The 25,340-nt window shown below is 43.3% G+C and overlaps 1 protein-coding gene across 1 annotated transcript in view; it reads left to right on the forward strand.

Annotated features, from left to right (window-relative positions):
- PAH (phenylalanine hydroxylase) overlaps window positions 1-25,340 on the forward strand; it is a 66,997-nt gene that overhangs the window by 9,465 nt on the left and 32,192 nt on the right. The window contains exons 3-4 of the mRNA XM_032168863.2: window positions 2,222-2,405; window positions 19,615-19,703. Coding sequence (XP_032024754.1) covers window positions 2,222-2,405; window positions 19,615-19,703 — 273 coding nt within the window. The remainder of the gene's footprint in view (window positions 1-2,221; window positions 2,406-19,614; window positions 19,704-25,340) is intronic.

A 25,340-nucleotide genomic window follows, 5' to 3' on the forward strand; every position in this document is an offset into this window, starting at 1 on the left:
GTTTCTGATTAAGCAATTTGACCCCTAGGCATTTATTCTGAGAAATCAGTTAGACAAGTAGGCAAAACTTTATGTATAATGCTGACCGTTATTTCTAGTGGCAGAAAAACAAGAAGCAACATATCCATCACCAGAGTATTGGTTAAAGAATTTATGACCACATCTATGCAGCGGATCATCAGGCAGCCATTAAAAATGGTCTGATGAGGGTAGGAATGGCTAATGTAAAAGCGGGAAATACCTTATTCAGCCTTGCATTGTCCAAGTACCTAGCCTGGCCCATGATATTTGATTTAAAGACGATATTCCTCAGGGAGATATGATGTGCTCTTTTCTTCCCGTTGGATCCCTGAAATTCTCTTTATTTAGCCACGTAGTCACCAGAGTAATAGTCAAATCTGAGGGTGGCATGGAATATGATGGACTTTTTTCCATTTTCCTACCCACAAACTCTTCTCATATCCTTGGATAATTTTGATCCTTTTGAGGAGATTATAGAAGATGTCCTGAATGTAATATCTTCTTACCATTTCCACTCCCACCAACATGGACATAGCCACCTTCACGTCTTGTCTGCATTTCAGCAATGGCTTCTTGAAGGCCTTGCTTGGTCTATCTTATCCCTTAAAGTTTATTCTCAACATAGAAGTTAGACGGTCCTTTTAAGCCTGTGAGATCATATTCTTCCTCTGCTCAAAATCTTGCAAAGATCCCTATTTCTTTCAGAATCAAAACCATAATTCTTAAAATGGCCTGCAATGACCCTGTGATAATTCTGACACTGTCTCCTGTTATTTTCCCCTTGACCTCCTCCACTCTCATCAACCCACCTTGTGGCTGTCTCTTCAACAGGCCAGGCATGCTGTCACCTTCCGGCCTTCACCTCTCTCAACTCCTTTAGGACTGTACATAAATCTTGCCATCCCAGTGAGGCCCCATGTGCCTGCCCTATTTAGTCCTGCAATCTGCCCTCACCCTGCCTCGGGAATGCCCATTTGCTTCCCCCGGCTCTGTGGTGCATTTTTGCCTTAGCCCTTCTCATGATAACATGCACAAATGAGTTTCTGTTTGTTGTTTGTATCCCCTCAACTTGAATGTAAGCTTTATAAAGGAAAGCATCTTTATTTTTTTCACTGATAGATCCCAAGCTGCTAGAAGGATGATTGGCCACTGTTGGGTGCTACAAATGTATATATTTATTGAATAGCTTGAATGGAAAGTAATTTTTTATATATATATATATTTTTTTTTTTTTTTTTTTTTGAGACAGAGTCTCACTCTGTTGCCCAGGCTGGAGTGCAGTGACGCGATCTTGGCTCACTGCAACTTCCACTTTCCTGGTTCAAGCAATTTCCCTGTCTCAGCCTCCCAAGTAGCTGGGATTGGGATTACAGGCACACACCACCATGCCTAGCTAATTCTTTTGTGTTTTTATTAGAGACGGGGTTTCACTATGTTGGCCAGAGTTGTCTCCAACTCCTAACCTCAGGCAATCTGCCCGCCTCGGCCCCTCAAAGTGCTGGGATTACAGGCGTGAGCCACCGTGCCAGGCCTATATAAATATATTAGTGGTAATTACATTAGATAATTTTTACTGAGCATTTACTATGTGCCAAGTGGTGCACGTGTATCATAATATCCAACACTCCCAATGAACTTATGAAGCAGGTATAATTTAGACCAGCAAGTTACAGATGGTAAAACTGAGGAATAGAAACATGAAGGTACATTGTCTCACAAGCAATAAAATTGGGTATTAGATAAAAAGCAATAAAATTAGGTATTAGATATAAATCAAATAAGTCTGACCCCCTATTCAAGCAGAACAATGTTGCTTCTATATTATTTATTTATTGTAATTCCATAGAATTTCGTTTGGAAAGTGGGGGGGTTTCCTATGTAAATATTTTTGGCAGCCACTGTCCTAAATATTTTAACCAAATCAAAATCTTACAATTCTAGGCCTTTAGCAGATTTTCATGTGATTAAATTGTGACATGTGAACTAACTGCCCCACCTCCTGCCACTTAGTACTTGGTTTTAAAGAAGAAAAAGTAAACAACTTTTGCAAATTTAAGGACTTTTTTCTACTCTTATAAAAATAATTGTATTCTTGAACTCTTCATTTTGTTGTGTTAGGTTTTCTTGTTCTGGTTCTGCATCTTTGGCCTGCATTATTTCCAGTGACTGTCTCCCTCACCCTCTCCATTCTCTCTTCTAGGAGAATGATATAAACCTGACCCACATTGAATCTAGACCTTCTCGTTTAAAGAAAGATGAGTATGAATTTTTCACCCATTTGGATAAACGTAGCCTGCCTGCTCTGACAAACATCATCAAGATCTTGAGGAATGACATTGGTGCCACTGTCCATGAGCTTTCACGAGATAAGAAGAAAGACACAGGTAAGAATTAGAGGAATTTTGCAACATAAGTAACTCCACATTGTCTTCATAAAATAACAGCAATATACATATTTAACAGCATATTTAAATATATGTATATTTAATATATATTGCTGTTGTTTTGTGGAAGCAAAATAATATATATGTATTGGAAATAATGCCTTGGAAGACTGTTTGGGGGATTAAATGAGTGGATGTAGGTTGGGGACCCAGGCACGTGCCTGGTATATTTTAGACATATAATGAATTTTAGTTATTTTTCGCCTTCCTAAAGATAGCTATTTCTTTTTTTTCTTTCTTTTTCTTTTTTACTTTATAAGTTTTTAATTTTTATTTATTTTTATTTTTCTCTCTTTTTTTTTTCTTTTGACTTTTATTTTAAATTCAGGGTTATATGTACAGGTTTGTTACATGGGTAAATTGTGTGTCATGGGAATTTGGTGTACAGATAATTTTGTTACCCAGGTAATCAGCATAATACCCAATAAGTAGTATCTAATTTTCAACAAAACCCATGAAAACAAGCAATGAGGAAAGGAATTCCTAGTCAATAAATGCTGCTGGGATAACTCGAAAGCCATATGCAGAAAATTGAAATTGGACCACTGCCTTTCACTATATACAAAAATCAACTCAAGACGGTTGAATGGATTTTTGAATCTCTCCATTCCAACCAGAGGGATCTCCCAAAGTCCTTTTCATAACATGCCAATTCCAGAGCTGGAGCTGCCTGGCTCCTTGTTACTAGCGCTTTCATTGTCATTTTCCATCTTCTTATCTGTCTCTTCTTCTCATACAATCTCCTTGTGGGCAGGTAGACTCTCTTACCTATATTTGTATCCTCAGAGTTTAGCACACTGCTTGGTACACAGGTGCTCTGCACATATTTCTGAGTGAATGACTAATATAGGAGTTGTCAAAACTTGCATTGTCCCATTATTTACATACTGAAATGCTACTCATCCTCCGGGGAGGAAAAGGGTGATAGAGTGTAGAAATTATAAGTGTGGGCTTGAAGTTGAATAGACTGTGATTCAAGTCCTACTTCTTCCACATATTGAGTTTGATACCCCTGACAAATTGCTTTAACTGCCCTGACCTCAATTTTTCAGAGGGCTTTTGTGAGGATTAAATAAAGTCACATATAAACAGCGCTTAGAATAGTGCCTGGTGCACTGTAGGGCTGGACAAATGATAGCATGTGGTTGTTATTATGATTATGATTAGCCTGAAAGCAATACAGAGGAGGAAGGTGACTGCTTTTTAGGGCCTCAAGCATATTCAAATGAAACATTTTTTAATAGACTTTTTATTTTATTTTTATTTTTTGTTTTTATTTTTATTTTTTTAGACAGAATTTCGCTCTTGTTGCCCAGGCTAGAGTGCAATGGTACGATCTCAGCTCACCGCAACCTCTGCCTCCTGGGTTCAAGCTATTCTCCTGCCTCAACCTCTCGAGTAGCTGGGATTACAAGCATGCCCTACCACGCCCAGCTAATTTTTGTATTTTCTGTAGAGATGGGGTCTCACCATGTTTGTCAAGCTGGTCTCGAACTCTCAACCTCAGGTGATCCACCCACCTCAGCCTCCCAAAGTGTTGGGATTACAGGCATGAACCACTGTGCCTGGCCTTAATAGACTTTTTAAAAGAGCACTATTAGGTTTACAGAAAAACTGCACAGAAAGTACAGAGAGTTCCCAGGTCTTTCATCCCTACCTCCGTTTCTTCTATTAACATCTTGCATTTGTGTGGTATTTTTTTCTAGAATTGATGAGCCAATATTGATATATCATCACTAACTGAAGTCCATAGTTTACATTCGGGATCATGCTTTGTGTTTTACAGTTTTACTGGTTTTGACAAATGCATAACGTCGTGTGTCTACCATTTCAATGTCATACAGAATAGTTTCATTGCCCTAAAAATGCCCTGTGCTCCAGTTATTCATTCCTTCTTCTTTACACACTCCTTCCAGCAACCACTGCTCTTTTTGCTAGCTCTATAGTTTTGCTTTTTCAAGAATGTCACATAGTTGAAATCGTACAGTATGTAGCCTTTTCAGACTGGCTTCCTCCATTTAGCAATACATGTTTACACATCCTTCATGTCTTTCTGTGACTTGATAGCTCATTTCTTTTTGTTCCTGAATAATATTCCATTGTCAGGATGTACCACAGTTTTTATTCATTCACCTATTGAAGGACTTCTTGGTTGCTTCCAATTTTTGATGATTATGAATAAAGCTGTGAATAAACATTTATGTGCAGGTTTTTGTGTGAAGATAAGTTTTCAACTGATTCAAGTAAATACCTAACAATGTTATTGCTGAGATTAACTTCTTTAAAAAATTATTTTTTTTTCTACTGTAAAGTCAAGTTTCTTTCCAAAACACTTGGAAAGACTTTGGGTCAAGAGGAGTTCAGGCACCATAGCTGAAAGAAGCATTTGAATAGGCAGAGATGCTTTAAAATGAGACAAGATCCACCCCATAAAACAGGCCACTGAAACATTTCTTAAAAGGTAGCTCCATGGCCTTTCTAGGAGACTTGTCTCTGCCTTCATTCTCCTGCAGGTATAACCAAGGCAAGGAAAGCCCACCCCAGTGTTCTGGCCTTGCAGAGAGTGGACAGCCATGCAGATGGGCTCAGGTCCCTGGAGGGCAGGCACTTGGAATTCCTCCCTGGATCAGTCCTATGTGCCTTCTTGTCAGCCTCCCAAGCTGCTTCCCCAATAACTTCCCTCTCTTGCTTTTTTCCGGCCACCTGCTCTCAACAGGAGCTGCAGACCCTTTAGACAAAGGGCCTGCCAGATCCTGGGGCAATTCAGCCTCTGGTTGGAGCAGGTGGAGGCTGGGCCAGCTGGGGCCATGAGGAAGGAAATCAAAGCAATTGACAGGCAGACAGCCAGCCCCTGGAGGAGCCAGGGAATATATAGTAAACCAGCTGGAGAGCCGGCAGCCTGAACCGGAGGCTCAGAAAGGAGGTTCTTTGCGGGGACATAGAGGGGGAGTTAGGAGTGCAGATTCAGGAAGCACGGCGACCACACTTGGTGTGACTTTGAGTAAATCATTGACCCTTGCAGTCTCCCACTGTATCAAAGGGGAGTCACAAGAGCTTCTGCCTTATAGGATTGGTGAAATTACACAAGCGAAGCACTGGGAACAGAGTAGAGCATGTTTAATTAAGGACTTAAAGTTATTCTCTATTCTTACCATTATCATCATTATTATTATAAACACTGGCATGGGCACAAGAGCGACCGAAATGCAGCCTGTACACAGCTACTTTTTCAGAGAGTCTGGCAACTGGAAAATGACATGAGAGATCATGCAGCCCTACAGACCCCTTCATTTTTCATTGTAAAAACAGAGGCTGTGACTTGCCATAAGGCAAACAGTGGGTTCTTTGGAATCACGGGCAAGGGTGTGTTGAGAGCAGCTCTGTGCCGGGTACAGTGCTAGGAGAGAAAGGGTCAAACTGCCTGTTCTTAAGGAGCTCACAGCCTGGCAAAGGAGAAGACACACTCAGGTAAGTAGAATAGAGGGACAGGTGCCGTGACAAAGACAGGGTTGGTGCGATTCAGCCTGTTCTCCACTTGTGTTGCGCTCTGAGGATCCAGGAAGTATGAAAGTAAAAAAGCTAATGTTTTCTTTTTTTTGAGATGGAGCCTCACTCTGTCGCCCAGGCTGGAGTACAGTGGCACAATCTCTGCTCACTGCAACCTCCGCCTCCTGGGTTCAATAAATTCTCCTGCCTCAGCCTCCCCACGTAGCTGGGATTACAGGCACATGCCACCATGCCAGGCTAATTTTTATATTTTTAGTAGAGATGGGGTTTCGCCATGTTGGTCAGGCTGATGTTGCACTCCTGACCTCAGATGATCCGCCCACCTCGGCCTTCCAAAGTGCTGAGATTACAAGTGTGAGCCACAGTGCCTGGCCTAAAAAGCTAAAGTTTTCACATAGAGGCATCGTGTAATAAAAGTTGGGCTTATTGGAGCCTGGAGGAAGCACAGGTTCAATTCCCTAGTGGGGCTTCTCACGTCCTTGCTCAAAATGGCAAGGTTGTTGATATTTGAAGTGGGATGACATTTTCCCTAAGGAAGAAAACCGGCTAAGACCAACCCTTTAAAACAATACGTGTTTTGTGACCCTTATTTCTTCAGATGATTGGTCACCCAATCCCATAGTGGCTGCCCCTCCTGACCTTACCGTACCTGTAATGAGAGAGCTGATGCTGACATGCCACGACCTGGCATCTGCCAAGAAAGACTTTGGGTTTCTATGGTAGTTTCCGTGAAGTGGGGTCTGGGCCAAGAAACAGGTCTTTTTAAGGGGAACAACCACTCCTTTGCAAAGTTGCCCTTTCTGTAGGACTCAGTGGGAGAACAGTCAGAGGAAGAAAAGCATTGTAGTAGATCTGAACCTTTGATTCTTTCTCTGGACAAAATGCCCTTTTTATTGAGGGGCTCAGATCTCAGAAGCGAGTCTGACAGCAGGTTCAAGTAGGAGATCTGAATCTCTCAAATCAGTTATGCTAAACTACTTTCCACTCTAGTTTTTAAACCATTCAAAAAGCCATGTGGGTGATAGAAATAAAAGTTTTTCAGTTTCTTAATTGCAAAAGTTCCCCACCCAAAACAGCTTAAGAGAAGGTTAATTACGGCGACATGGTAAAGAAACCCCAACCTTCTCAAATGCCTCCTGGAGAAGCTGATGTGAATTTAATAGGATTTTAATCCAGAGAGTCTTTTGAATACTTGAGGTCTATTCTCCTGCTACCCTCTTTCCTGATGACTTCAAATCCTTCTTCAACCCAACATGAAAGAGCATTAATATCTTTCATCGATCAATCTACTAATCCTTTTACCTTTCCCTTTGAGTCGACTGCATGACATTACATTTAGTGGGGGCTAGAAAATTCCTATGTGGAGACAGATTGCAGCCAAGAGAAGCAGACAGACACAATGTCTTGGGTAGACAGAGGTTAGGAATATCACCATTTGAGAAATATGTTTGCAGTTATTTTCCAAGAACAGATAAATATCTATTGGGTTTTGTTTAATTTATGGTGATTATAAGGGTCCTGGTGGGGAAGAAAAGTGAGTTCAAATTGCCAGAACAACTACTGGTTCTGTGGAAAGCAGAGAGACCTATCTGCCTGTCTATGTATGTATGTATGTATCTATCTATCTATCTATCCATCATCTATCATCTATGCCTGTCTATCTATCATCTGTCTATCTATCTATCCATCTATCAATCTTCTATCATCTATCTATCTATCTATCTATCTATCTATCTATCTATCTATCTATCTATGTTGCCTGGGGACACTTACGATTACTGTGAGAAGACAAAAGCAACATCATTATAGTCATTCCTTCCCTCTTGTTGCCCCTCCTTGCCTTCTTGAGTTTCTTCTGCTTCAACATTGCTGACCTGAAGAACAGTGCTGAGTAAAGCTGACATTTCAGATCAATTGGGGTTGAAGGGAGGATAGGATTCCTTAGAGGGCTCTGAAAAGCCCCTGGGATTGTGGGCAAGGTAGTACATGGGTGTGCATGCTTATTTTTTAGGAGACAAGATTTTTCAAAGTGGCTATGGTTCCCAAAGAGTTAAGAATTTTTAGAGAGAAGCCGCTTAGGGCTGGAAGGGAATCCATCTGGTTAGAGTTTTTCCCCACTCCCACCACCTGCACTTTTCTTTCCTCTCTCCTTTCCTCTGCTTGGCTTTTTTGTCTCCACCTTCCCATTGCCCTCTTCTCAGTTCTAAACCTTCTCCCGTGCATTTCACTTTGTGCATTCCATATGTGCCTTTCACAGCTGTAGATGTATGTGGCTCTGTGTCTGCAGGAGACCAAATACCTGCATGTTTGCAAAAACACACAGGATTGGCTGCCTTTTTCAATCTTTACCTGTATGCTTGCTGGATGCACTGATGTAGCACTAAGTCCTGGCAGCTGGAGAGGTCACTCATGTCAGCAAACTGCCTCACTGAGACAAGCAGACTCCAGCTGAGAGGATCAGCCCATTCAAGGGGAGATGACACCAACCCAGGAGTGGGAAGCAGAGTCCCTTCATGTCCTTGGTAGACTGTCCGCTCCCTGCAGTCTGTCACAGGCAGCTCTATTCATTGGCAAAGGAAGATCCTGAGCAAATGCTATTTCTGCAGCCCATCTAGTTTACCAGGTCACAGAGCTTCTAGCTCAGGAAGATTACAAAATTAAAAGGAGGCTCTCATTCTAAGAGGAATCCCTCAGTGATATGCCACATACAGTGTTTTCCAAATTCTTTCGCATTAGGTTATCTCATTTAAGCTTTGCAACAACCAACTCAGGCAGCTAAAGCAAACATAGTATTATTCTTGTTTTCAATATTAGAAAGCAAGTCAGAAAGGTATAATTAAAACGTTGCATGGATTTTGCAGTTCAATTCCTAGGCTGTAGCTGTTTGGCCAAGTTGCTTTCTCTCTTTAGGCCTCAATTTTCTCATCTGCAAATGAAGAAATCCAGGTACCAGTGTGGTTGTTTGGATTATATGATATAATTTGCATAAAGTGCCTAGCATGTAGGGCCTATGCAAAAGGTTACAAGTAAACTTACCCTTAAGTCTCTCATAAAGATACACAATGAATCTTAGGGTTGAGCAAGTCCAAACTCCCAAAACTCCTGAAGTTTGATAAACAAAGGCAACCGTGAAATGCTATTTGGGTCAGTCCAAAAGATTGTGAAAGGTAGAAAAAATTAGACTGGGAATACATTTTCTCTGTGTGACAGGTGTGTTCTCTCAATTGAAGAAGGAAGTAAAAGGATATGGAATGACTAACTAAATGTCACTTTGCCATCATGCTGGATTGAGGGAGTATTGTCGTGACGCACTAAGGGCCATGAATTTAGAGTCAAGAGCCAGGATTTGGGTCTCCATTTTGTACACTACTAGCTAGGTTTGAATTCCATCTGAAACCCTTCCAGATGGATGACCGCTTCTCCTTCATCTGTGAAATGGAGCGAAGACCCACTCTCCCAATTCCTGTGGTTCATGGAGGGGATTATGTGGAGTACCCTGTGCATTAGGGTGCTTGAAAGATCAAATTGAACTTGCTTGAGTTGAATAGGCCCTTGATCTTAGACATCCTTAAGTTTCAATAGGGAGAGCTCTCTATGATCTATAAGCCCAGCTAATAACAGGTGACTTGTCACCACCAGCTCCATGGACATAGACACTGACCAGGCCGATAATAATATATAAGGAGTTGGTGGCAGCCACCACCTCATTGAAGCCAGGCTTACCTAGCAGCCACGGAGACAACTTCATGTGTGGGATTGTATAGGGTCCCTGTGAATGATCTCTCGTTTCCAAATATTTTTTGTGCTTAACATCATCCACTTGACTTTGTGGTATATTGCACATGGCACTGGCATGTGAGATAGAAGGTCAGCTTTTCATGCAGCTTTTCTTTCTCCTTCCCTTCTTTCTTCCTCGTTCCTTCCCTACTTCCACCATCCTCTTTCCTCCTTGCTTCCTTCTTTCTTCTTTCTTCTTTCCCTTTTTTCTTCTCATCTTCCTTTCTCTTGTACCATTCTGACAATACTCAAAACCAATAGCCTCTTTTTTTTCATCATCTTTGACATTTTTGTAGCATTTGACACAAATATCCCCCAGGAATTCTCTCTTTCCTTAGCATGTTATGAATTACGTGGCCCTTACTTTTTAAAAATCTTGACTGTTGGGATTTTCTTCCTTCTCTTACTACTCCTTCTCAAACAGCACAGAGTCAGCGTTGCCAACTTCCTCTGTCATTCACATCTATCTCCTAATTCAGTTGATCATTTATGCTACCGATATTGATTGAGTGCCCACTCGGTGTCAGCCACATGATAGGATGCAATAGTGAAAAAGACAGATATGGTGCCTACACCCGTGCATTTTGTAATCTAGTACGTTGTGGCTACATGGCATAATACATGGCAGTGATAGAGAAGATGGCATGCCTCAGTAGTCTTAGGAGGTGCACCAAGGCACTGAGCCCAGGCATGGGTTCAGTTGATGAGAAGAAGGGGAGCAGGGCCAAATAAGTGCTCCTGGATTGACATAACCAATACATGGAGGAGGCTTTAGATGTCTTCTGTTTGACCCAATGTTGCTTGATCATAACTAGGGTTGTCAGTGACAGATAACCAGATCTCAATGCAATGGTGAGCTCTCAGAAGACAGAATTAGATATTTGGGGATATGGGGGCCAATCTGCCAATGGATAATGTTTATGAGATACATAATATCTTAAAAAGGATATTGGGAGGATAGTTGTAATTTAGGTGTAATTTAGGTGGGTGGTTGGAATAAATAGCCCTACAGGTTATTATTTTATTTATTCATAATTTCACTCATATCTATTCACTCACTCCCTCTGCTTATTAAGCACAGTTTCACTCTTACTTCATGTGCGAGATCCCTTTTATTCATCTGGTCAGGGATTCTTATTTTTCCATGTGAACAGAGAACAGATGCTTTGTCCTAAAATCACCACTCCTGACTTCTGACCACTGCTGTCTCCAGGAGGCAGAGGGTAAAGCTGGGCATCATCAGCCAGCCTTTGGCTCATCATTCTTGCCAAGAGCTTCCTGAAGAGCATTCCTTCTCCAGAAAGAAAGTAGAAGCTACTTAAAAGAGAAAAATAAAACCCTCAAAAGTCTTCCTCCTGCAGGATGTTGGCATGCCATCTCTTCTCCCTTTGTGGGAGCTGTGGAGATCAGCACAGAGGGACTGCTTCTCTGCGGGGCTGGAGGCCATTGCCTAGGAGGAGACATCCGGGAGCCGGGGAGGGGGTGGTGAAAACAGCCTTCTATTTCAGACCCAAGAAACCAGGATTTATTGCTCTCTCTGAGACAGGCTGGAGGCAAGCCTGGGTGCATTGCCGGCTAACCCGGGTGCCTTGCTGGCTAACCCGGGTGCCTTGCTGGCTAACCCCTGGGGCTGATGAACATCGGGTGGAGGGAGGGGGTAAGATTGGACTTAGCCTGTACCTTGAACTGCTGTAAATTGAATGGGCCTCCTCTAACCCACTGGCCAGGAAGCAGGCTCCGGCCAGGCCTGGGGGGTCTTTTGCTCAGTGGCACTCCTAAGCCAGCCACCCCTTGGCGTCCTGGCTGAGCAGTTGACCCCGACTTAATGGGACCACTACGTGGGTGTCCAGGGCCAGCTCTCCAGTGGGCTGCTTCCTTTGGAGCCAAATCAATATTTATTAATGATCTGCCCCCACCGGGTGCCTCCGCTCCACAGAGGGCCTCTGTTGCCCCAGCCTGCCCAAGTCATTCATTAACCGCGGAGCCCAGCCGCCCGCCGGAGAGGCTGTTGAGGGGCTCACAGAGGCCAGCCCACCGGCCGAGGTATTTGGCAAGGCCATTAATGAGCTAATCTGATTTAACTTTTCAAAACGGAGGCCTGGGTCACTGGGGTCAGTCTCTATTTCCAGCTTTGTGAGAGAGACCGGGTAGGGGGAAGGGACCTGCAGCCTTCACTAAAGAACATAAGGGGTATGTGAAGAGAACTTAGGTTAAAAAGTGACTATCCCTAAATCCAGGGATGCTTAGGATGGGGCAGACTCAAGGCTGTCCTAGGGATCTTCTTCAAGCACCTTTAGAGCTCTGGTTTGTCACACTTCCTTTCCTTCTCAAGGTGGGAGAAAAGGAATCTAAAATTTAAAAGCACCCCTTCACCACCACCACACCTTTATTCTAAGCCCAGCATTGCTTTTTGGTGAAGGGCATCAGCTGCAGAATTGTTCTTTCAGCTCAGCTAGCTCAGTGATCTTGAGCAAATCACTTTATCTCTTTGAGCCTATTTGCTCATCAGTGAACGGCAATAATGTCTACCACCTGGGACTGTTTTGAGAATTAAAGGAGATGATGAAAGTAAAGCACTTAGCACAGTATCTGGTGCACAATAAGCACTCAAGAAAATGTAACTTTAGAGGAAAAAGGGTAGCCCTACCTTTTTGCCTGGGAAAAATCAGAAGAGCCCAGGTGCAGAGGTTAGAGACACAAGCATGGACTGGCTTGGCCTCTAGTGGCCTCTGGGACCACTATCTTAGTCAGACAAGCAACACTGGAGTTTATTATGAGGCTCAGGTGCAAGGACTGATGCCACAGATGCACCTGTTTTGGGTCAGTTTCTTCTCACCCCAAAGAAGGAGGCAGGCAAGTGCTCAGCACCTTGCCCATTTCACAGATGCAAAGCCAGAGATGCAGGAATTAAGTAGTTTGCTCAGACTTCCATGTTGTGTGGATGGGAAAGATGAGACTTGAACTCAGACCTGCTGGCTTCATACCGAGGATGTGCACATCCTTTGCACAGTGTAAAGAGTCAGCACATGTGTCAAGGCTCGGCACTGAGTTTGTCTGGGGTCCTCTGTGGTCTCTCCTGAGGTCCTCACACTGCCTACTACTTCGCAACTCTGCAAGCTGGGAAGTCAGCCACATCAGGGATCGACACCCAGTCGCCAACACCCAGCACCCAGGTGCCTCTCCCCGGTCTTGTTCCTCAGGCTTTGTCCCTGCTTTCCAACATGACAGCTGGTGAATTTCTCTTAATGGTTAGGCCTGACCTGGGTCCTCATCCTACCCTAGAAGACAAATAGGCTGCCCCCAAGGGCATTAACTTTACATGAGGGAATAGATCAAAGGTGGGGCTGGGCTTCTGCCTGGAGGAAGTGAGCACCAGGCCTTCTCACCCTTTCTCACTTGTCCTTCTATAATGATAATAATACCACTACCAGATACTTGGAAGCACTTGCTGTGTGGCGGACACCATTCTAAGAACTCTTCATACATGAGTTCACTTTAATCCTCCCATCAACCCTCTGAAGGACATACTATTATTATAGCTATTTCATAAATGGGAAACTAGGGAACAGAGGGATTAAGTAATTTGCACAAAGTTCCAAAGTTGAGATTGGAGCTAGGCGGTCTGGCTCCAAAGTGCGTATGATGAGTCCCCAGGCTTTGCCACTTCTCCAGCCTGGCTGTGTTTTGGACTTTTTCTTGAAGATGATGGGGTCCCGAAGCCACCAAAGGTCCCTGGACTCAGGTGACCACCCTCAGCCTCGCAGTGCTACCTCAGGGTCCCTCACAGCCTCTGTGACAAGGTGCAGAGCTCAGAGGTCTGGGATGTGGTGAGCTGTTTTGATCTTTGTCTTCTTTTTACAAAGACTTGAATCCTCTGAGTCTTGGCAACTTTCTCAAGTTCTTCAAATTTTTTGTTTTCGTTTTGTTTTATTTTGTCTTGTTTCTCTGACCAAGAGGGGTGAATGAAGCCAGGTGGCCCAATAAGAATTTTCCTTTGGAGAAGGAAAAAAAGAAAAAAAAAAAAAAAAGTCCCCCAGCGCTGGAAATATGCTGATTCTGCTGCCCTCTGGCGTTCACTGGGCGCCAGCCAGCCCACGCAGCCCCGAGTCAAGGTGGTGCACCCTGACTGAGGTCTGTGGGAAAGAACGTTGTTTCTCTGGAGGGGGGAGAAAGGGAAATGAGGCAGTGCATTTGGGAGCTGAACAAATGTAGTGACTGTACTTCTGAAAAATAAATGAGGTTGACACATTGATTGAAGTGGAGCTGACTTTTCAAGTATCATCTGGCCAGTCTCAGCCCTTCAGAGCATCCCACAGGTCTCTGAATATGAAACCCAAAAGGGTTTGCCGCGCCGATGAATCTAATACCCACATGTTACAGAAACTGAAGCCCAAGATCAGAAACCTCTTAATATCAAAGCTGGACAGAGAACAAGCTTCCTGATCCCAGTCTCTGTTCTTTCCTCCTCCCTCCTCCTCTTCTTCCTCCTCCTCCTCCTCCTTTAATCATCATCATTAAAATCTTTGTCATATTAATGGTTAACACTGATAAAGCACATATTATGGGCCACTGTGCTAAGATGTGTCATATTGCTGCAGCATTTAATTCATCCAATAATACAGAAAGATCATTTTAATTCATTTTGTGAATAAGGAAACTAAGGCTCGAGGAGATAAGATACTTGCCAGTTACACAACAAAATAAGTGGTAGAGACTTTCTAGGCTTGCTGGAAAACTTTCCACTCTGCTCTCTGCTATGATAAGCTAAGGATAGAGTAGAAAAAAATTAGATAAATAGATATAGATATATATATATATAGTGTGCATATATGCGCATATATATATATACAGATATATATATAGTATGTGTGTGTATGTGTATGTGTATATATACATACACACACATATGTAACTCACAGCTGCGCAGTAATACTGTCTACTATGTGCCAGTATTGTTTTCCATAAATCACGCATATTAACTCATTTAACATCATGTTGTTCTTATAAAGCAATACTTTCAGGTACTACTATTATCACCATTTCAAAGATAGGAAGAGTGAGGCACAAAGAGATTTAATAACTTTTCCTGGGCTCATAGATAGTAAATGCAGAGATAAGATTCCAACCTGGGCTGTCTGGCTATTTTAAGACTCTTAACCATTGCTGGACTGACTATTCATGACACAAATAGGAAACCAACTCTGGACTAGGACTAGATCCTGACTATCCCAGATCTCACTGAGCCACGCCAAGGCAATGTCAAGTCACCAGGGTCTTCCCTCTGGGGTCTAGAGGCAGAGGATGTCATAGTAAATAGCATGTTGTCTTTAACATCAAAAAGACAAGAGATAAGTGTTGGCAAGGGTGTGGAGAAGAGGGAACCCTTGTACTCTGCTAGTGGGGATGTAAGTTGGCACAGCCATTATGGAAAACAGCATGAAAATTCCTCAGACAATTAAAATATAGCTACCATACTTTCCAGAAATCCCATGTCTGAGTGTATACTCAAAGGAAATGAAATCAGTATGTCAAAGAGATATCTGCACCCCCTGTTCATTGCAGTATTATTCACAACAGCCAAGGGAAACAACCTACATATCTATCAACAAGTGGATGAATGAAGAAAATGTGATACCCCCCTGACACACACACAATGGAATATGATTTAGCCATGAAAAAAGAAATATTGTCATTTGGGACAACATGGGTGAACCCTAAGGGCATTATGCCAAGTGAAATAAGCCAGACACAGAAAGACAAATACTGCAATGATCTCACTTATATCTGATTCAAAGCATGTTGAATTTATAGAGGCAGAGAGTAGAATCGTGGTTGCCAGGGGGTAGGGTGATGAGAGAAATTGGGAGATGGTCAAGGGTACAAAGTTTCAGTCATAAGATGAGCAAGTACTGGGGGTCAAATGTACGGCATGGTGACTATTGTTAATCACACTTTACTAGAGAGATCTGAAGTGTCCTTGTCCTACTCCATACCCACACAGGAAAAATGACTACATGAGATGATGAATATGTTCATTAACTTGATCATGGTAACCACGATGTATGCATGTATTAAATAATTACATTGTATTTATAATTTTATAATATAAATACATATAAGTGTTATGTAAAATATATGCAATAGGCCAGGTGCAGTGACTCACACCTGTGATCCTAGAACTTTGGGAGGCCGAGGTGGGCAGATCATGAGGTCAGGAGTTCGAGACCAGCCTGGCCAACATGGCAAAATCCTGTCTCTACTAAAAGTACAAAAATTAGCCGGGCGTGGTGGCACGCGCCTGTATTCCCAGCTACTTGGGAGGCTGAGGCAGGAAAATCGCTTGAACCTGGGAGGCGTAGGTTGCAGTGAGCCGAGACCGCACCACTACACTCCTGCCTGGGTGACAGAGCAAGACTGTCTCAAATAAATAAATTAAATTAATAAATAATAAAATATATGCAATATATACAAATATAATTATGTATATATAAATTATACAATTTTATACAATTGTAATTTTATATTATAAATATATATACATTTTTATTGTTCAATTATACCCCAATAAAGATGGAATTTTAAAAAAAGAATTTAAAAAACAGCATCCCCATCACTTTCCATTTCCTTATGCTGCTTTATTCTTCTTCAAGAATTTCCTGACATTGTCATGTATTTACATTTATTTATTGCTTATTTCGTGTTGCCCCTGCCAGAATGTAAGCACCACAAGGATGGAGACTCCCTTGTACGCACCCCACACTGCTTTGTGCTTGGTATGCAGGAGGTGCTCAGTACATATTTGTGGAATCTCCTTTGGTGATTCTAAAGGTCCCCTAAGTAAGAAGGGGGTGCAGCAAGAAAGAACTTGTTCTGCCTTATTTCTGGGGGCAGCAGTTACTGCCAGAATTATGAACAATTCCTAGGCAAAAGAGAGATGATGAATGAGTGGAGACAGGCTACCTCCACAGTGTGGGGATGGGGTTATCCATGGTCCTGAACACAGAGGAAAGAGTCAAGCCCCCTTGTCCATGTGGGTGCCATTCACTGAAACCCCTCGGTGGCATTGTCCTGGAGAAGCAAGAAAGATCTTTTAGAAGATCTTGAGCTCTGGGTGACTCTAAAGTGCTGATTCCTTTCTCAAGCCCTTGCAAACCTGGGTGGGAAACAACCCCCGTTCTTGGCACTGACAACAGAGGTTCAGTGTACAATGCAAATGCTGGACCCGCGGAAGAAGGAGAGCTTGGGGAGGAGTGTAGGTGACCAGGCGGGAAGCCACGTTCCTCACCAAATGAACAGAGCATGGTATCGAGTCATTCGAGACTCCAAAGTTTCAGCAGTTGGGACCAAGGAGGTCTATCAAGAGACTTGCCCTCATTGTTCCCCAGTTCATCTGTAAAATGGGATGATAATAATACCTACCTCAAAGGACTGTTGCAGAAATTGAAGGGGTAGCATATGTGAAATGTTGAGGGCAGTGTCCAACACACAGCAAGTACGACAGAAGTGTTACCTGGAGTGACGGCTGCAGCATCTGCTTCTGTTCCTGCTGTCCATAGGGAGCCAATCTAGAAAAGAGGGCTGGGCTTTAGGGGCATGGAAACTTCTGGGCAGGAAATCTGGCTTCAGAGCCAGCCCTCCTTATCAGTATGCTCTGCCACCTTCCCATGAGTGGCAAGAGGATTGACGATCGAGATCAGAGGGCAGAGAGTCAGCTGGACCTGCATTTGAATCCTGACTCCACTGTTCCTTAGCAGTGTGTGTATTTGAGTTTGCACTAAACCTCTCCGTACCTCAGTGTCCTCATCTTTAAAATGGGAATATTAATAGTACCCCCCTCACAGGTAAAATATTTAGAACACCATTCAGTGTTAGTTTTATTGCTAACATGGGTGATAGAGAGCCTAGGCTCCTCAGCTCTGCAGAAACAAGGGTCTAAATGGACCTTTATGAACTGCTGGAATCAGCTCTCCTTGTTTTGCTGGAATGCAGCTCCTGCTCCTCCTGAGGCTCCTGTTTGGATCACGGACGGAATTTCCCCAGATTGGCCACTAGATGGCATACATGCTCTTTCCTGCCCCATCTAAGGTCAGAATCATGAATAATGGGTGTCAGATGGAAAGTCATGTTTTACGTGCCAGACGCTGAGCGGCGGCCTTTGCTTGTTTCTCATCACTGCCTACAGCAATCCTCAGATTCAAGTAGCTAGTCCACCAGAAATGCTCCACCAGAAGTGCTTGGCACGTAGGAAGGCTTCAAAAACACGTTTGCTGTTCTTCCTATAGTTGTGTATCCCGGAGTAGGAACTGAGACACAGAGAGGATAAGTAGGCAGATGGAACCCGGATTCTAAGCCAGACCGCATGCTGATTGGAAGTTCAGCATCTTCCCCTCAACCTCATTTCAGGGGAAGTTCTGGAAGCCTTGCACTCACTTCAGGGTTCCCACCATGTCTATTTTGGCTCTCTGATTCTTTTTGAATCTGCCACTTTCTTACTCCTGGTGTGATCTTAAACCAGCTATTTAAGCTTTTAGAGCCTCAGTTTCTTACCCGTGCAGGAGGGGTTATCATGCCTTCCTTATTTTGGAGGTACCTCAGAAATAGCAACTGTACCAAAGCAGGCACTCTGGATGGTGGTTACTGCTGTCAATACCTTAAATGTTAACATAACCAGGGTGAATCCATTACTTCCCTCTTTTCTTCCCTCTCTTTCTTCCTTCCTTCCTTGTCTTGTTTTCTCCCTCCTTTCTATCCTTCTCTCCCCTCCCTCTCTTCCCTCTTCCTTCCTTCCTTCTTTTTCTCTTTATGCCCGGTACAACAAAGTACCCATGGTTTCTGCCCTCATGAAACTTACAGTCCAAAATGCCCTTGTCTCTGTTCATTCCTGTGAAAATTTCACCTGCAATGTATCTTGTTTCCTGTAACCCACAGGGACGTCGGTGCTGCCACCTGCCCTTCTCCCTGGGCTCCTCTCTCTGCAAGACCCAGGTGTTGTAGTCCACCCCACTCAAGCCCAATCCCTTCTCCACTACACTGGCTCAGAAGCAAGTCTGAAACCCTTTAGGTGCTGCAAGGCATCTTCAGATCCCAACTACCTGACTCCGTTCACTCTGCTTCAACAATGGCTTTCTAACTGGCTTTGCGATCGAAAGATTTTGCTGCAGTGCCTGGGGCCTTTGGGAGGGAAACATATAATGGGAAGATGGGGTCTCATGAACTCATTCACAGTAGAACAGTCTGGTTTTATATAATTTATATTTTGGGCCTATATGTAATATTCTGCTGCTAATGGCTGGACGCAGTGGCTCATGCCTGTAATCCCAGCACTTTGGGAGGCCAAGGGAGTGGGTCACCTGAGATCAAATTTTGAGACCAGCCTGGTCAACATGGTAAAACTCTGCCTCTACAAAAACCACAAAAATTAGCCAGGCATGGTGGCGCGCACCTGTAATCCCAGCTACTCAGGAGGCTGAGGCAGGAGAGTCGCTTGAACCCAGGAGGCAGAGGTTGCAGTGAGCCGAGATCACGTGCAACTGTATTCCAGCCTGGGTGACAGAAGGGAAAAAAAAAATTCTGCTGCTAAAGAGAACTTCATCAAAGAAAACCACCTTGACGGGTGGGAGGGAGATGAGTTTTGAGATAATTCAGAGAACATCTTCAGGAAAAAGAATGTATTTGGGAATGGGTTTTAAAACTGGTTTCTAAGGAAAATGGAGTTTAACTTTTGAATGATAGTAATTTGGGGGTTATCTGGAAGCCAGCCCACTTGCCATCACCATTGACTGGGATCCCCGCTTCTGATCTCAGCAAGGCCTTTGGCCATGTCCTGCCAATCTGTACTCAGGACTTTGCCTCCTCTGTGTTTCAGTGCCCTGGTTCCCAAGAACCATTCAAGAGCTGGACAGATTTGCCAATCAGATTCTCAGCTATGGAGCGGAACTGGATGCTGACCACCCTGTGAGTCCACGGCCAGTAGGATGAGATTATTTCAGTGCCTCTCCTGCACTCCCCTCCCTTCCTCCCACCTCCTCTACTTGGAGCAATGTGCTTGTTCACTTGTTCAACAAACACTTATTGTGTTCCTATTTACACGAGGGCTGGGAAAAATTAGCAAGACATTATTGTCATCATCATTATCATGGTCATTTATTTTTGTAGGAGCAAATATAAATCATTGTCCAGAAACTATTGTCTCTATATACTAGATCTGTGTATGCACAAACACACACACAGATGCAAATCATCATTGTTTCTGTACATCTATGGAGGTTTAAATCAAGTGCTTGGTAAACAGCAACCTGTACTAACAACTCTGCCAACTGCAGGGGGCAGCGGAGAGTGGCGACGTCGAAACTGGATCTTAAAAACTGAGTAGGAGATGCTGGTCAGATAAGGAACGGAGAGGGCTTATGGCTGAAAGAACAGTATATGAGAATAGCGAGAGTCTTGGAAGCATCTACAGTATTGTGGGAACGACTGGTTGGTGCATTAAGTATGAGAATGAGAGATGTGGCTGGGGCAGTGGGTTGGGATCAGATTGTAAAAGGTCTAATGGACCAGAAAGAGGAACATGGACTGGGCCTGTGTCTTGCAGCCATGGGGGCAGGTCCTTTAATGGTTTTTGAGTAGAGGACTGGGGTGGGGGATATTTCATCATTCCCTCTACTCTGGGGCAGAGGGTCTGGGGAGGAACAGCCCAGGCTGTGGTGGCTCAGGGCCAGGTCTCATAGCCTCCATCGGTGGGAAGGGCCACCATCCTGTTGCCTGCCCTTTATTCTCTGCCAGGCAAATGACTCCTTCATCTTTAAATGACTTGCAGCCATTTACATTGGTGAAGGTTTAGCAGAACCCAAAGGAAGCATCTACACTTCCACAGGAGTCTGTTTTCTCCTCACATTTATGTGGGTCTTTATAATCAGCAAAGAATGTTTGCAAAGGCACTTTTCAGGAGGCAAAGCAGATGCTTCCCTCTTACAGAACTAGTGAGGCCCAAGGAGCCTGATGACTTTTCTAAGGCCTTATGCTAAACTGTGAATCCTGAGAGCTCATGGTGCCTGAAGACAAAGGCCTAACTAGTGGCAGAAATCCAGGCTCTTTTACAGAGGCCAAAGGCAAGCTATTTCAGGGGCAAGCTGGCCTTTTGAAATATGAATGATTGATGCTTCTTCTAATTCAAATTGTAAAACAAATTATAGTGGGCTTGAAAACACAGAGGGGCATGAGGAGGAAAATGAAAAGCAACCATAATTTCAGTTATTTCTATTTTTCTCTCTGGACAGTTCTGCATTTTTTAAATAATGAGAAAGCATATATCAACAGAAACAAAGGTGAATTTCGTCCAATCTCCCAGACTTCAAAACAGAAAAAAAAAAATCACCTATTATTCACACTATTCTAAAATAATCAATAAATCAATACTAATATTTGGGTGTGCCTCATCCTTCCTCCTTTCTCTCTCTCTCTCTATATATATATGTATATATATATATATGGTGTATATATATACACACATAAATATGTGTGTGTGTGTATTTGTGTGTATTAACTGCCACAACTTACTAACCAGCCCCCAGTTGCAAACGTGTAGGAAGTCTGAGTCTCACCTATGCATTTTCATGTGAACTTCCAATGGCTTCCTTGAATATTAGTTGTGAAATTAAACTAAGTTATATTTAAACTAAGGATAGGAATTAAATTTAATTCTTCTAGTATATATTACTTAAATACTCTCTCCCTGAAAAGTAAAGGTAAATGTGGGGACTTTTGACCCCCATTCCATCCTCCTATATACCATGTAGCCTACTCCCAGGAGCCCTGGGGTGCCAAGGTTGCTCCAGGTAGGATTCTGTTCTGTGTACCCGTTCAACAGGTCTCTGTCTGGGGCCTCTTAGCCATCAACTCTGTCAGCAAAGCATCTCCAAAGATACTGGTTCTCAGAAAAGCTGTCTGTTCACCTCTGACCCCATCCAGGGCGTTATTCTCCTCTTACCAAACTCCTGTCTTCCTGCCCCAAACAGGCATTCTTCCCATTGGTCTCACTCCCTTTTCATTTGGGACAGTGGAAGACGCCAATGCAAAGAGATGGACATTTTTCTCCCTGTATCCTCAAGTCCCCTCCAAAGCAGCTGGCACTGGCTTTAAAACTCTCTGGAATGCATTGGTCTTTAAAAGCCACATCTTTGACTCCCTGCCCTCTCAATGTTATGAATTTTATTGTAAAAATACAACATATCAGGTACACAGTTCCCTGAAGACGAGGCGCCAGGCTCTCTCTGTTCCTTTGGTTTCTCATCAGATCCCAGGGACGTGGGCCAAGGACAAAACAAACCCTCCAGCGTGCTTTCCCAGAGACCCCGGGGCCCACAGGCCTGGCCTCAGTGTGTGACTGCAGACACCAGCACAAGGAGTGGTACAGGCAGTGGGTGTTCTTCTCAAAAGGACCCTCTGTTCTCTCTGTCCCGTTGCATCTCGCGTGATCTCTTCGTCCCTGAACCCGGCCCTTGGCAGTATGCATGGATGTGTGACCCAATATATCTCATCAGGTCCTCCAAAGCAGTCACTTTGAAAAATGAAGTAAAGGAAGGATTGTTTCCAGGACAGAGGGAAAACAGCCTCTGCCTTTCAGTTTTAGCTAAGTGGGAAAATGAAATAGGAAAGCTAGATTTCCCGGTGACCATCTTGCCTCCTTTCCCCTTCTTTCCCAGTCTCCTTCCTTTCCCCTTTCCCACCTTGCTTTCTTTTCCCCAAAAGCTTTTATTTAACTAATGATATGAGGAGCTAATGCTTCTTGAGCATGGGCTGTGTGCCAGGCACAATGCTAAATGCTTGGCATTCCTTTTTTAATTTGAATATTATCACCACCCTATGAGGGCTGTAAATCTCATTTTCAGATGAGAAATCTCAGAGGGAGAGGGCCGTGTAGCATCACCTGTATGTGAACTACGTCTCAGGCCATATAAAAGAAAGGGGGTTGAAGTGATAGATGACATGATCCCTGCCCTCCAGGGGCCTGTGGTTGTACAGTAGAGAGAGAAGGGGTGTTGATTGTTCTCAAAGCAGTGCAGGAGGGAGCTGGAATAGCAACTGCAAACTTGGCAGGCAGAATCTAACTGGTTCTATTTAATTTCCACTTCCAAAATTTACTCCCCTTTCTGCCCATGTTGTTCCCTTTACCTGACATGGTTTTTCTTGCCAACCCACCTGTTATTTCCCCACTTGAAAACCTCTATTCATCTGAGGTCTAAATCATATATGTTGCCTCCCTAAAGCCTTCCTCCTGTCTCTTCCCAGGCTTAAGTTTTTCACACTGTTACTATCTCAGAGATGGCAACTAACTATCACATTGTGTTTTATACTTTGGGTACAGGGTATCAGATCACAATAAGTTTACTTCTTCATGACTTATAACCTCATGGGAGGCACAAGATATATATATGCAAGTGAAAGGGCCGTATGCATGTTTCCCAAACTGTAGTTTATGAAAAATATCCCATGATCAAAGAGAGAAACTCTGTATTCTGTAACCCTACTTTAAGTATGCAGGTTCCATTATCTCATTAGAAACTTTGGAAAATCCTGCAAAAATGAAACCCAGTCAATGTAATGTTTCCTTAAACTTACCCATGGAACTCTTTTTAATGAAATACCTAGCAACATTATCTTGAGTGGTAGTTTTCCATGGAATACAGTTTAGATAATAATTAGTTAAATAATAACTCAAAAAAGTGCATAAATGCCAGGTTTCGTGAGTCAGATAGCATGTGCTATCATTTCTAAGGTCGCTGTGGACTGGAATGCTTAGGGAGGACTTCCAGAAAGAGGAAGATCTGAGTCTATCCCTCTAGCAACCAGAGCAGGCTAACTGCTTAGCAAACAACCCCCAGATCTCTGTGGCCAACCCAATAAAAGTTCACTTCCAATGTGGGTCAGTAAGGAAACTGCTCCACATGGTCTTTCAGAACCAAGGCTCCTTCCACCAATGGCTGTACCCTCCTTCAACTCCTTGGAGCCCACTCATTCTGCCAGTGGATGGGAGAAGAGAGAGTGAGAATTGCTTCTGGGAAGTTTTCATGGGCCATGTCTGGAGATGACTCACATCCTTTCAATCAAATTCCATTGAGTAGAGCTCAGTCACATGCCCACTACTAACTGCAAAGGAGATGGGGGAAAATAGTTTAGCAATGTTCTCTGAACAAAGGAGAGAGGACAGATCTTGGGGAGCACCAGCAGCCTCTGCCACATAGACCCCAACTCCAGAGCTACCTATTCCAGTTTACCTGGCAGCTGCACTGGAGTCTAGGCTACAGATCTGCAATAGAGAGGGCTTCTTAATGAAGAAAATATCAGCCAACACAACTGTCCTTCTGTGGATATTTCTACTTCTTGACCCAACTCTTTGAAACTACTTTTTTTTTTAAATGGAGTTTCACTCTTGTTGCCCAGGTTGGAGTACAATGGTGCAATCTCAGCTCACTGCAACCTCCACCTCCTGAGCTCAAGTGATTCTCCTGCCTCAGCCTCCCACATAGCTGGGATTACAGGTATGTGCCACCACACCCAGTTAATTTCTGTATTTTTAGTAGAGATGGGGTTTCGTCATGTTGGCCACGCTGGTCTCAAACTCCTGACCTCAGGTGATCTGCTCACGTCAGCTTCCCAAAGTGCTGGGATTACCGGCATGAGCCACCGCGCCAGGCTTGAAACTGCTTTTTAATCTTTCAAGGTGTGGACATCAAGTTTTCCTGCTCTCCTGTAGGAAATTTGTTCTCCAGCAAATTGCCCAAGAACAAGACTATATTTTTCAATACTTTTCTCCTTTTCTTTTCCATTTGCCCCCCTAATTTTCTCCATCTGAGGCCCTGTCAATGTTCATTCTAAGAGTCAGTCAGCTAGTTGAGTCATCAAAGACTTGTTGCATTCTTACTAAATTGCTCTATCCAAGCATAATTTGTGAAAAGTTAAAGACATAACTCTCATGCAGGTATATAGTGAACACCTGTCAAAGGTCCATTTAACTCATTATTGAGGGAACCAGCAAGATGACAAAGATAGGGCAGAAAAGATACAAGAGACCGAAGTACATGTGATCACTGGAAACTAGAAAGCCAGAATAAGGTCACAAAGATGGATGCACAAGTGATTGATGTTCCATAAGGCAATAAAGCCATAATCTTGTGTCTTATCCTTTCTACTAGACAGAAACAACTTACAATTTGATCATCAAATGAATATTTTGCAACTTATTGGTCTTCTAAAAAGCCAGCATCTACTTTGAAGTGGTTGTAACTTTATAAGTCGTAAATATATGTCCCCTTAGAGCACAGAGTGAGCTTGTGAGACAATGATCTCATATGACATTTAAAAGGCACACAGTAATTTTTTGCCCTAGGTTTTGCATATATATATATATATATATATTTTTTTTTTTTTTTGAGATGGAGTTTTGCTCTTGTCACCCAGGCTGGAGTGCAATGGCATGATCTCAGCTCACTGCAACCTCTGCCTCCCAGGTTTAAGCAATTCTCCTGCCTCAGCCTCCCGAGTAGCTGGGATTACAGGCATGCACCACCACACCTGACTAATTTTGTATTTTTA

The sequence above is a fragment of the Hylobates moloch genome, unplaced genomic scaffold (assembly GCF_009828535.3).
Source record: "Hylobates moloch isolate HMO894 unplaced genomic scaffold, HMol_V3 SCAFFOLD_12, whole genome shotgun sequence".
In the NCBI taxonomy this organism is placed as follows: domain Eukaryota; kingdom Metazoa; phylum Chordata; class Mammalia; order Primates; family Hylobatidae; genus Hylobates; species Hylobates moloch.